Raw genomic sequence first — 12,285 nt, 5'->3', positions numbered from 1 at the left:
AGAGAGAATGGAGACGTCAATTGCAATTTATGGAAGAGTGTATTGGAAAACAGGAGTGAAGCAATGTGGCACAAAAGGAACACAGAAGGTGTCAAGTACAGGAAAAAAGAAAAAGAGTTATAACATAGTATTGAGAAGTGCTAGGAATCTAAAAGGGAGAGAAGGAGGCTGCAGGAGAGGCGACAAACATGAAGGGAGACCTTTATAATATAAAGGCCAGTATGAAAAAGAAGAGTTTGGATTTAATAATAAGATCAGAGAATTAACAAGTGGCTGGGTTTTATGGTTGGAAGGGACCTGCAAGTCATGGGGAGGGACACCTCCGCCTGGAACAGGATGCCCAAAGCTCCATCCAGCCCAGCCTTGAGCTCCTCTGGGTATGGGGCATCCACAGCTTTTTTGGGCAGCTGTGCCAGTGGCAAAGTCCAACTGAAATAAAATTCTTCAACAGCTCAGTTAACTGCAGCTAATCCCATTTCAGTGGAGAGAAAAACAGAAAGTTCAAAGAGTTTTTGGGAAACAAAACCGAACAGCACAACACTTTCCATTCCCTGCAGTGTATGTCTGTCCTTTATAGTAAATGGCACATGCAGCACAACGCAGGCACCTCTGGTGGGATATTTGTGTCGCTTGCCGATTAGCTCACAAAAGGAGTCTGCACAGGAAAAAAGGCTGAATGTAAAACAATAGTTCATTGTAACAAGCAGCGTAAGGGTTCTTTAGAGCCCGAATAGCACGCGGAGTTCGGACTCTGCTGATCAGCTAACAGCCACTGCCTCCTGAGAACACTTAGAGCTCCACAAGGGTTAATTGCAAACACGCGGCTCGGTTCTGTGCGTTACAACGCATCCGCAGGCTGCGGATTGCCGTTCGCGCGCGCTCTTTGCTGCGCGAGCATCCCGGGGCTGGCAGAAATCCTGCGGGGCTGTGAATTGAGCGGGGTCACGTGAGGGAGGGAGGAACCGGGCTGGCCCCCAGCCAGTGGAAGGCCGATGGGTGGAACAAACGGGGCACGAAGAGAGAGATATGACTAACGGATCCTGCGTGCGAGGTACCCGCGTCTGCATCTACAAGAATGTGGGCTCTGGCAGCGGTGCGGCTCCGCCAGCCTTTTGCATGACACTGGAACTGCTGCTCACAAAGTAGAATCCCGCTGCTCTGTGGTAGGAAGGATAGAGAGAGAACATGGCCTGCATTTTGAAGGTAAATCTCTATCTGTTGCTTGAATGCATTGTTAGAGAGCCCCTTGCTGCTCAGAGGCATGGATTCCGTGTGCTCCTATTGCATTCTCGTTGTCTTTTTTTCCGAATACTAGTTGTGCTCGGCGGACAGATACAGAGAGACTCCGCACCACACAGCTGTGCTCTGCTTCCCTCTGCCATTCTTCTCCTCTCCCCGCATTGTCAGCGCGCTGCCGGCCGGCAGGAAGGAGCTGTGCGCCGAGCGTAGGGGGTGAGGGGCTCTGGTTTGTCTCAGCTGACTTTGTGGGGCTGAATTCCTTCAGGAGCTGTAGCATTTGGCAGCAGACTCCCGCTACAAAGGACGGAACGGGGGAAGTGGTTTTCTGACTTTCTGACTGCAGCATTTGCTGCTTTTAAAGCTAAGGCTGCAGACGTACACAGCTGCTCCGGTTGCTCCGTAAGCACGCGCTCCTCTGCTGAATTCACCCGAGGTCCACATGCCCCACACAACTACATCTAGTATTTAATTGCGTTTGCTATTGATACTATTCAAGGTCCTTCCCCTTCGCACCAACTTACCTTGTGGTCACATGCCTTCCCCAGCTGCTTTCCTCAGATAAGTGTTCAGAGCAGTGTGCCATGGGGCAGGGGGTGCAGTGCCAGCGCCAGGCAATGAACGAATGGAGAGGAGGTGGAAGTGTGGCCAGCAAGGAACAAACACGTCTGTTCTTTATGGCACCACTGTCACTTGCAGGCTGTCCCTGGGCTGGGAATGATTTCTTTCCCATTCATTTGCTGTCTGCCTTGCTCCTTTCTGTGTGTTTTGAATACATTCATGCTCTGGTCCTTCTGGTAAATAAAACCTTTCTGAGAGCGCTTTGTTATTTTTCAGTCTGATCTTCTAACAGAGGATTGATTACCTCAGACTTTAGGATGGCTGCGTAGCAATTGTCTTCAGTGTACCAGCAGGACATATAATTCCAAGTCCCCAAGTAATAAACATTCCTCTGTCTCACCAAACTCAGCTCTTAAAACTTTCCTCAGCATTTTTCCGTGGCATTCAACTTTAAAAGCAGCTGCTTATTTCACTGCACCTTTTCTTCCCCCATCCCGTTCCTTCCCTAGTAGTGAATCTGTGGTACATGGATGTTCTTACCTTATATTTTTCTTCATTCATGTGTATGGAGCTTGTGGCAGCTTTTATTAATAACTATGACGAAGTGCAGAAACTTCCCTGAACCCACAGGTTCTGCTGGGGATGGGTGGTAACCAACTCCAGCAGGCAGCATTGATGCAACTGAGAGTTCAGTCATGATAGGGGCTGAACTCTATGAGCAGGGCTGGGCTTCACAAAGACAAGCATATGCTTTTTTTTTTTTTTCTCCCTCTTTTCTCTTTTTTTTTTTTAAACACTCTCTGAATCTGCAAGTGTTCTAGAAGACAAAATTTCTTTCCTGTTCTTAATCCTATTGAAAGATCACATCCCAAATCCCCCCTCTGGCCTTGGTAGTTGATGATCTGCTACGGGAAAGCTACAGTGTCTCCCAGCCCTTTCTGGGCAGCCTGGTGACACAATGTCTCCCAGCTTGCCACAGACGTGACTTCTGCAGGGCCTTCCTTAGATGGAAGCTATTTAAGTTATAATGCATTAAGTGCTTTCTCTCTGCCTAACCCTGGAGTCCTGTTTGGTTGCAGTTCCAGTGGTGCTCCTTGACAGGCAGCACTCTGTCAGCCTCATTCTTAATCTTGTTAATACAGGAAGGTGCACAGATAGAAAGTGAAACAGATAGGAGATCAGCTTTGCTGTAGGGCAAACTGGATTTCCTAGGTGGATGTCTTGTAGGAGTAATCTAAATTTCTAGATCAAGAATACTTATCAGTATGAGTTTAATATAATGCCTATACTTTAAGTACGTAGGCAGTATAGAAAACTCCTGTCTAGATCTGACAGAAGTGAAAGCAGCAGTTGTCGTGAGAAAAACACGTAGTCCCTTCAGGACAAGGGAATTTTGGAATAACACATCTTTTGATGTGACAGGGAGCTAATTTCTTTCTGAAACTACAAACCTGTTAGCTGCATCCACCTTCTTTCTCAGGTTTGCCAGATATTCTGGTTTATTTGGTCAGTAACTGGTATGGAAATATACCTATAGCACAGGCTTTTAAAAACATGTATAGAGTTTATGATAGGTGGGGGCAGAGCATATAGGAAGGCAAGGCAGCTGCTCCCTGCCACCTGTGCTCCAAATACTTCTGTGGTGTTGCCTGGGGCTCTACTTGCTGTAGTTCCCAGATTTCTTTTGCTTTATTTTTTTCCCTTTTGCTCTTATTCTGCTCGCGAAGATATTGACACTCATTAAGCACTGGAGTTTTGTATGTGGGAAAACTTAATGTAAATGATGTTTGATGGAGATGCATATAAAGTACGAAGAAAAGAAGTGGCTATTAACTGGTGTTTACTTACAGTGGTTAAAAACATTTGGAAAAGCATATAGCCTTTAGATGTCAAGGGTTCCCCTTTTAATAAGACTAACGCAGGAAAAGATCACTGTGTGTAGCTCTTGGGAAGGCAATTTTCCTACAGTGTGTGCTGCTGCTTCCACTGATCATAGCTCCAGACACTGTATCCCAGTCACTGGTGGGACTTCCTCATTGTAAACAGTGAAACTCTTCTGAGGAGTTCTTTTCTCTTGAGGAAATGCAGAGAAAGAGACAAGTTCTAACACACTGGATTGTATTCTTTCTACGCACACAGGCCTCACCCTAATAGGTATTTAAGAAGATAGCAGAATCGCTGAGTGAAGTGTAGAGGTTTCCTGGAAGAAAGTGATTTATCTTGTGTTTGTTACTATGGCAGCTCCATGCCACGTTGCTGATTGCTAGATTAACTGAGTGATTAGTACCATTATCACCATTATCACTGCAGGTGTTGAATTCCCCAACTTCTACTGTATCAGGCACTACTATTCAAAACAATATTTCATAACTATCAACATCAAAAGTATTCATATATGCTGGCCTTGAACATCTCCAGATGATGATGCTCTGTTAATGTTAATATCTTCTGCTGAGGATTGAGCTATGATATTTTAAGACACAAGGGTGATGTTAGTTTACAAATGCCAGATTTTGCAGTGGATTATGCCTTCTTACATTCACAAACTTTTGTCTCTTTAAGTGGAGATTTTTGAAGGGAATGATAGAGATGAATGATGTTGTCAAGGTACAATTTAAGCTGCATAGATTTAACGTGGTAGAATTCAACAAGAATGTATGTGTGATGAGCCAGTACTGTGAAAGCTAGGTGTGAAATCCAAAAATAAGTTTATTTCTGTTGTGTGCTGTTTATTTACCATGCAGTGAATGAAAAATAATTTATTCTGTGTGTAGACTGGACTTGACCCTCTACCAGCAGAGATAACAAGTGAGCTGAAATCTTCCCTGAAAATGTGCACTGTGAATAGTACTATGTCCCTTCCTCAGAAGTGTTCAAGACCAAGCTGGATGTGGGCTTTGGGCTTTGTCCTAGTGAAAGGTGCCTCTGTCTGTGGTGGGAGGGAAGTGTTTGATATTTATCTAATTATAAGGTAAAAAGAACAAATTTGCAAAATACAACATATGAGTTTTAACCAAATCCTTCATGTATGCTTGTAGCATGTTTGACAGGATACTGTCAAAGACCTTGCATTACACAAGTCCCTAGCAGTAACTAGACTTCCAGTGAGATACAAGGTCTTCCACGGAGGTGATGTACATATCTTACTTCAGTGAGGTCCAAGATAATTCACACACCCCTTGATTATTAAACTTCCTACAGCAATGTTTGTGCATGAACCTGTCTGTTTTCCTACACTGGAAATTGTGCTTTGCTTCTATTTGATGCTTACACTGTCCTCTTTCCTCTAACATGTTGAGAGAGAGGTAGGTTCCGGGAAAAGAAAAAGGGTGACCTTCTCTGCTTGTGACAGGATACCCATCTGATGGGTCAATTCCCAGCATCTTCTACATTTTCTGCAGGTTAACGGTAATGTGAGCTCTACACAGCCTGTTGTATCCTGATGATCAACAGTTCTGTGAGCTATTCCTATGACTGGAATCATTCCTGTGAATATATCATCTTCAGAGATGGAAAGTGTTATGTGATGCAATAAATCACTTATTCTATGCTACTGGTTTCTGCCATTTTTATTCTTTGTGGCTTCCGCAAGATTTGTTTTTGTTTCTCTTTTTGGTTATAAAATGCCTGAGGGAAGACAAATGTGATGCAAGAAAGAAGAGTTGTATCCATTTCAAGTGCCTCGAAAACATTCAATTCCAAATGTAATTAACAGCGAAACACACACAGTTTGCTGTGGGACAGTTGTTTTGAAAAACCTCTTCCAAGAGGAGAAATCAATGCAATGTTAGTGCTCTGTTTTTGTGTGATACGATTGCTACGTTTTGGCAATTTCTGCACTGCTGCAATATGGATTGTGTGCTGTAATGGTTTTTCCCTTGCTGTGACTTTCAGAGGTCCTGCTCAGATGGTGTCATCACTGAGGAACAGAGCCAGGAGCAAGAGTGACCATAGCTAGAGTAAGCTATCTGTCCAGGGCTACCCTGGTGGGCATATATTTGGCACACAGAACTACTATGGATAGCCAGATGAAGAAAAGTTAAGTGATGATGCATGTTCTCCAGTGCATGCGTTGCAGGAAGAAGTATTCAACCTGTGCCTCCACAAATCTGATACTTAGTCACTGCTGAGTGAATTTAGATCCCTATGTCTGTAGCAGCTCAGGAGGATACAGTCAACAGGCATTTGGCATCTTTAGTAGAAGGAAAGTTTGGTGCAGTTTTCAAGCACAAGTCTGCAAGCAGCCAGCACCAATGCACAGACTCTGGGAGGGCTGCTAGAGAGCCACTGGTGGATTGTGCTTGAAGTTAAACAAGATGTTACTGGAACTATGATAACTTGTGTTTTATTTTTTTAAAGTGTGCAATGTGTTATCAGACTACATCCCAGAACTCATGATATATTTCTCTCTGGACACCGAAGTCCTTAATTTGCACTTTCTTCCAGAAAATGCATTGTAATAGGAAGGAACCTTGAAAATCACTATTATGATCAAAATATGTAAAGGTGTTTCAGTTGGTTTGAAACTGGGCTTCCTCTATCTTTAATTCAGAAGAGATATAAAAACTCAAACTGCAAAACTGGCACAAAATCAAGACCTGCCTCAGTTTTGCATTTGAGTAGTTATGTGATAAACCAATAATGGGGCAGAAGTTGTTGTTTTGTAGTTCCTCTTTAAGCAACAAAGTATGTGTCATCCCGATAATCCGGTTGTTCATACATTTGAAATTGGACAAAATGTGGTTTGAGGAATCCTTTTTCATCCTTACTGGTGAGAAGAACAAAGATGATGTAGGAACTTGGGTGGAATAGCTTAAGAGATGAAATCTTGCAAGCAGTGCTGTAATGGAATAATGGAGTATGTTGTGGAAAGACAATCCTATAGAGTAGTTCCTGTATACTTGTGTAGCATGCATAATGCTTTAAAATTGATGAGGAAGCACTACACTTGCTAGTAATTAAACAAAGTATAGCTTCTTATGAAAGATGCATTTTGGAGCGATCTGCATTGCCAATAAGCAGTGGAATGCTAGCACAGGTAGGTGTGGAGCAGTTGGCAGTTAGCATAAAAGCATGTTTATTTCATGGGAATAGCAATTTGTGTAGTGGAAATGTGGAATGAATTACTTATTGATCCTATTTCCTCTAATGAGGCATTGTTTGCATATTGCTTTGGTGTTGGATTAGACATCCGTGTCTTTGTAAATTTTTTTTCCCTCAAAATATGTATAAGCTCACTACTAATGAAACTTTCCCAGGCCTCTTTAGAAAGAGGGTTGTTCTCTGGAGCATGTAACAAAGAGACATCTTTTCATAACGTTTGGTGTTTAAGTTCCAGAAAGGCCAGAAATGAAATACCACAATCTTTTGCTCATCATGAATTTTATTTATTTCCAAATCTACTGTTTACTTAGGTTTAGACATAATTTCCTTTTGAGAATGATGGGATAATACTATGTTTAACAAGTAAAAATGTTATTTATTAGCTCTTTAATATCACATTAGTATTATTTTAAACCCTCTGAGGCCAGTAGAACACCACCTGGAGTATTTTGAATAATCATTATTCTATTCTTCTACTTTAAACAGTGAATTGAAGTATATTGTCTATGGTTTCTCTACTCTGAATTCCTAAGATTTGCCATATTTTCGTAAGTGGAACTGGCTCTATTCTTTTGAATTTGTCTGTGCTAGAAGGTTTTGATGTTTTACTGTGTTGTGTTCTGCTGGGATGTGGTTAAGCTAGAACAAAATGCTTCTACCATTGTGTGTGTTCTGATTTGGCAGATGAATTGAGGCTTTGAATCTCAGCTGAAATGTCTACACTGGGACTTACGTGATTATTGAAATTCATAATATTTTTACTACTAAGCATTTCTACCTACTTGACAGCTGCGTGTAAGTTATTTACGAGTTACTGTGTCAGCTGACCTATGACAATGGTCCTGTATTTGCATTTGTTGTGACAATCTAATCAGATAATAATTAATAATTAACAGAAAAGAGCTTTCTATTACTGTTTCTTATGCAGAGATAGGGACTTTTTTTTTTTTCCTTATAAAAAACAGAATGGATCCTACTCTTGTGGGATTGATTCAAGGAGCTCTGGAATGCGTAACAGGGGAAAAAAAAAACAGAATAGCAAAGGGCTGTTGAACATTCTCAAAGAAGATATGAGAAATGGTATTTTTAGGAACAATCTGAGCCGTCCTTGATCTGCAGTGTTCTTGCTCTCAGCATCAATTGCTCTGTTCCTTAATCTCAAGGCCTGGCTCTCTGTCTCTCATTTTGTATGAGTTGCAATACATATTCTTGCATTCACGGCCACTTGAGTGCTTATATAGTGTACGTATATGTGTACTATATACATATAATTATATATATATTTTTACATAAGGTATCTTAGTGGTTTTTCCAGGTCACTACTGATGAAACTGGAGAACTGAAGAAATTAAATCTAATGGAACTTCCCCCAGTTAACCACCCTTCCTGTTAACAACACTAACTTTAGAGACTTAGTCTCCTTGCTTGTAACTGCTGTCTTTACCATGAGAATGGACCCAAATCCAAAAACCAAATGCATGATACATGGGACCAGCTGAGGGTCACTGTTATGACAGCACTCACTTTTTCCTGTGCTTGTAGATATCTCTGTGACCTCTTCCAGTCTGCTTAGCTGCAGTGGCTGCATGCTATTTAGCCTTGCTACCATTGAACAATACACATAGATCGTGTGCCTCGTTGGCTATATATGCCTCCACCCCTAACCTGTAATCCTGCCCAAACTCTAGGTAATGCAAAATATCTGCCTTGCTTAACTTCTACATTTCATGGTGAATAAAAAGGATAGCCAAATTACTTAGGAAGTAGAACTGTATTCCATTAGTACTAATGATATTTTTTCCAATAGTAATTATAAACAGTTTAATAAACAGGATTAAAGATTGTGTATGTCCGAGTTCTTTTGTTCTTAGGCCTCTATTGCTTTAGATATGTTTTCTTATTCAGCAAATAACTGTATACATATGCATGTGTCAAGAGGGTGGTGTGTAAATTCAACTTCTGCCCTCCTGGAGTGCTTGTACCTGGGCTGCATTGGGTGAAGTTCAGCTGGCATTTTTTTAAAGCTTTGCTTCTGTAGTTTTTGTTGTTGTTGTTGTTCCTTGGTGTGTCTGGTATTTCAGTTAATGGTTAGAAAAAGAATGTTTCTGAAAACTCAGCTTCAAATATTTGCTGATACTAATGCCAGAGTCTATGCTTTTCTTTTCCCCACTGAAATCTTGCATGAGACCTTATTACTACCGCCAGTCATTTACTCCAGTGGGAAGGGCTGACATTGGTGTGCTTGTTCTGAATGCTAATTGTAAAAGCTGTCATAGCTATGGACTCCTATTTACTTCTGATCATCAGTTTCAAGTTTGCCTAAGGCCACTGAGATGAAGAACAATCATACAGTGAGTAGTGCATTCCCCAAAAGGCAGATATAATGCAGATCATAGGCATCTGGAAATGTGTTGTAGCTACTTCATAGCTTCAAACTCTGCAGCAAAACATTTAGCGAGAGTGGAAAGAAAATTGAATTTGACAGATTTGCTGCTTTTTAGTTTTTCTGTCTGTTTGCTAAATCTTGCTCTTGAAGGGAAGTCCTCGGCACCTTGTGAATAAAGCCCAAAGAAGTGAATTTCCTTCTGGGCCTTAAAGCAAAGCACCATGGCTAGTCATAATTTGCTAATGGCACTGTTAAAGTACTGTTGCTTTATTTGTAAAGTGTCTTGTGTAGCGTTGCGTGAAACTGCTCTAAAGCAATTTGTGGGAAAGTGTAATCCATTTATGGAAATAAACATCCTTGTAGGAAAAAAAATGGAAAACTCATCAGTAGTTCAGAGAGAACTGTGGGAGGTCTACTTGGGGAAAACATTGAAGTAAAAACCTGAACATCCAATTGATACAAAAATTATTTAGTAGGATAAAACGTTTATTTTCTTGTACCAAATGAAAATGAGTTTGGAAATTGCTTTGAGACCTTAAAAGGTCTGGGGCTCTAACAGACTTGGGTATGCAACAACTAGTTGGTGTGGAATGGCTTCTGTTTTTTTTTTTTTTCCCTCCTCTGTAAAGATTTCTATAAACAGCCGTACACTTTAACTGCTGGTTATATTGTTTTCTACTGTTTTATTGATAAGAAAAATAATTACTGTTTTGAAACAGGTTATCTGTTATGAAACAGAGATGGTAAGATAACATTAATCTAGTGTGGATTCAGTGGACATAATTTTATTTTAACCTTGGATCAAAATAGTCACGAACAACTACAGAAATAAGGTATGCCTTTTTTAATGAAAAATTCCTGGAGACCTTCTCATCCAAAGGAAATGGAAAGAACTGTTTTCCTTGCATAGCACTTATCGTTGCTTTACCTCATCTCATGCTTAGACATACAGCGCAATTCCCTATTTGTTTTGTTCATTTGTACCTCTGAAGTTCATTTGGAGGAGTTAAAAAAAAAAAAAAAAAAAAAAAAAAACCAAAAACAATGAATTAGAATACTCATATTGAATCGTAGTGTGGTATTCCAGATGACTGGAAAGGGTATGTTATTTTGTATGCTGCTGTGATTATCGGACAGTCTGGGTACAGAGGAGTAGAACTGGCAACTAGTTTGCTGCCCAGATGCTATTTTTCAATATATTATTCTTGAGCAAAAAAAGTGTAAACTAATTGTCTTTAATGGGTTGTTTGCTTTTAGGAATTTAGAATTCTTTATAAATTAAGGAAGATTTAAAAACAACAACAACAACAACAACAACAAAAACTTTCAGTGTGTGCCAGACGTTGCTGATCTTGCATGAAAACTTCCCTTTTAGTATTCCATGTGTGACTGCAAAGTATGATAATAATTAGTGTAATGTATGTACACTATTCCTACATATGTGTAATGTATTTGCTTAATAGTTTGTTTCTTTTCCTTTTATTAGCTGTTTATTTGCCATACGTGTCCATGAGAAAAACTAATGAAATATAATAAGAGCTGTATCCAAAGCTATGGAAGGAATTGATTAAACTTAACTGAAATAATTTCTTTGAAGCATAATAGCAGAATGCAGATGCAGAGTTAGGTAACACATTCTCTCTGCAAGCTAGCATTTCAAAGATAAGTACAATCATTCACTTTTAAACTTAGTGAAACTGTGTCCTGAAACCTACTCAGTCTGAAGATCATAGCTAATGATAGACACTTGGGTTAAGTTTTGATAAGAGTTGTTACTTCTACTTCTGAATTTACTATGCTGTCAGTAATCAAATATCAGCATCGTATCAAACAACTTCCAGTAATATTGGGAATTAGCTGAGTTACTTCTTTATAAGTCACCTCAATTCTCCTCCGTTGTAAATTATGGGAAAAACTATATTAATAATTGTGAAGTCAAATTACATTGTGCTTAGCAAATTTTACTTGAATGTGTAAGATTTCTTGCATCTTTGTACTCTAATATTCTTTTGGACTTTAAAAGTTTAGTTGGGATTTTACATCAAGACCTTAAATTTTATTTTTCAAAAATAAACAGGATAATGTACAAGTTTCTGTTGTGTAGAAGACTGAATATGAAACTTGCATGAAACAACAGATAAGACAAAGCTAATTTTTACAGTGGACATTCTTTGTCTCCTTGCAGAACTGATGCAAGTGGAAACTTACACAAATCTGAAATTTTGTTTTCTTACTCTAAGGCTTCAGAATATCAATTGTCAATTTCCTTCCCCCTTCACAGTGTTATTAAATAGAAATGATTTTGAATCATCAGTTAAGTACTCTATGAAACTCTGGAGTGTCTGAGTGCTGAGTATGTCTTTTTCTTCCCAGACTTGCAGAGAGGGAAAGAAAGAAATATAAGAACTGTGAAAGTCTGCTGCCTCTCTCTGAACTTGGTTGATGGTTGGTGGTAGAAGAGGTAATGAGGACTGATGTAGGATGCTCTTGTGTTAGGAACCCAGAAGAAAGCAGGGACTGTCCCTGGCTGTGTGTAAATGAATGCTGGAGAAGTCTATCTGCCCAAATGGTAATACAAGTTCAGTGGTATACAGATGGGAAGATGCTGTGCATTATTTTTGGCTTTTTTTTCTGTCTACTATTAGGAAGAAATAACAGAATGTTAGACAGGGCTTTCCTCTGTAAATTTTATTGCTGCTGCTGTAGCACTAAACAAATGTGGGTAAGTAGAACAATATTTACTGTGAAACCATGGGAGAAAACAGTTTGAATATTTTCTTAGAGAGTTTGTAATTCATGTTATGTGAGGGTGGAACTATGGGCACAATGCAATAGGCTGTATCATTGTTTTATTGCAAGAGGAAGGCGAAGTTGGCTTTTCTATGTTACTACATGAGGATTTTTTTTTGTTAATTGACCAAAAAAAAAAAAAAGCAAACAATGGTTTGTTTCTTGTTTTGCTGAGAGAAAGACTGTTCCTGGAAGCCAGCTGCAGGAAG

General features: G+C 39.8%; 1 protein-coding gene across 2 annotated transcripts in view; it reads left to right on the top strand.

The window, feature by feature from the left end:
* The first annotated feature begins 914 nt into the window (after positions 1-914).
* ST6GALNAC3 (ST6 N-acetylgalactosaminide alpha-2,6-sialyltransferase 3) overlaps positions 915-12,285 on the top strand; it is a 200,664-nt gene continuing 189,293 nt past the window's right edge. Inside the window, exon 1 of one of the 2 annotated variants that reach the window (XM_085231551.1) lies at positions 915-1,203. In XM_085231551.1, coding sequence (XP_085087677.1) covers positions 1,186-1,203 — 18 coding nt within the window. In that variant the 5' untranslated portion in view covers positions 915-1,185. The remainder of the gene's footprint in view (positions 1,204-12,285) is intronic. The other variant, XM_010716231.4, reaches the window with a different exon arrangement.

The sequence above is a fragment of the Meleagris gallopavo genome, chromosome 10, assembly GCF_905368555.1.
Source record: "Meleagris gallopavo chromosome 10, MGAL_WU_HG_1.1, whole genome shotgun sequence".
Lineage (NCBI taxonomy): Eukaryota > Metazoa > Chordata > Aves > Galliformes > Phasianidae > Meleagris > Meleagris gallopavo.
The sequence above is the reverse complement of the archived record's forward strand: the minus strand, read 5'-3'. Positions and strand labels throughout refer to the sequence as shown.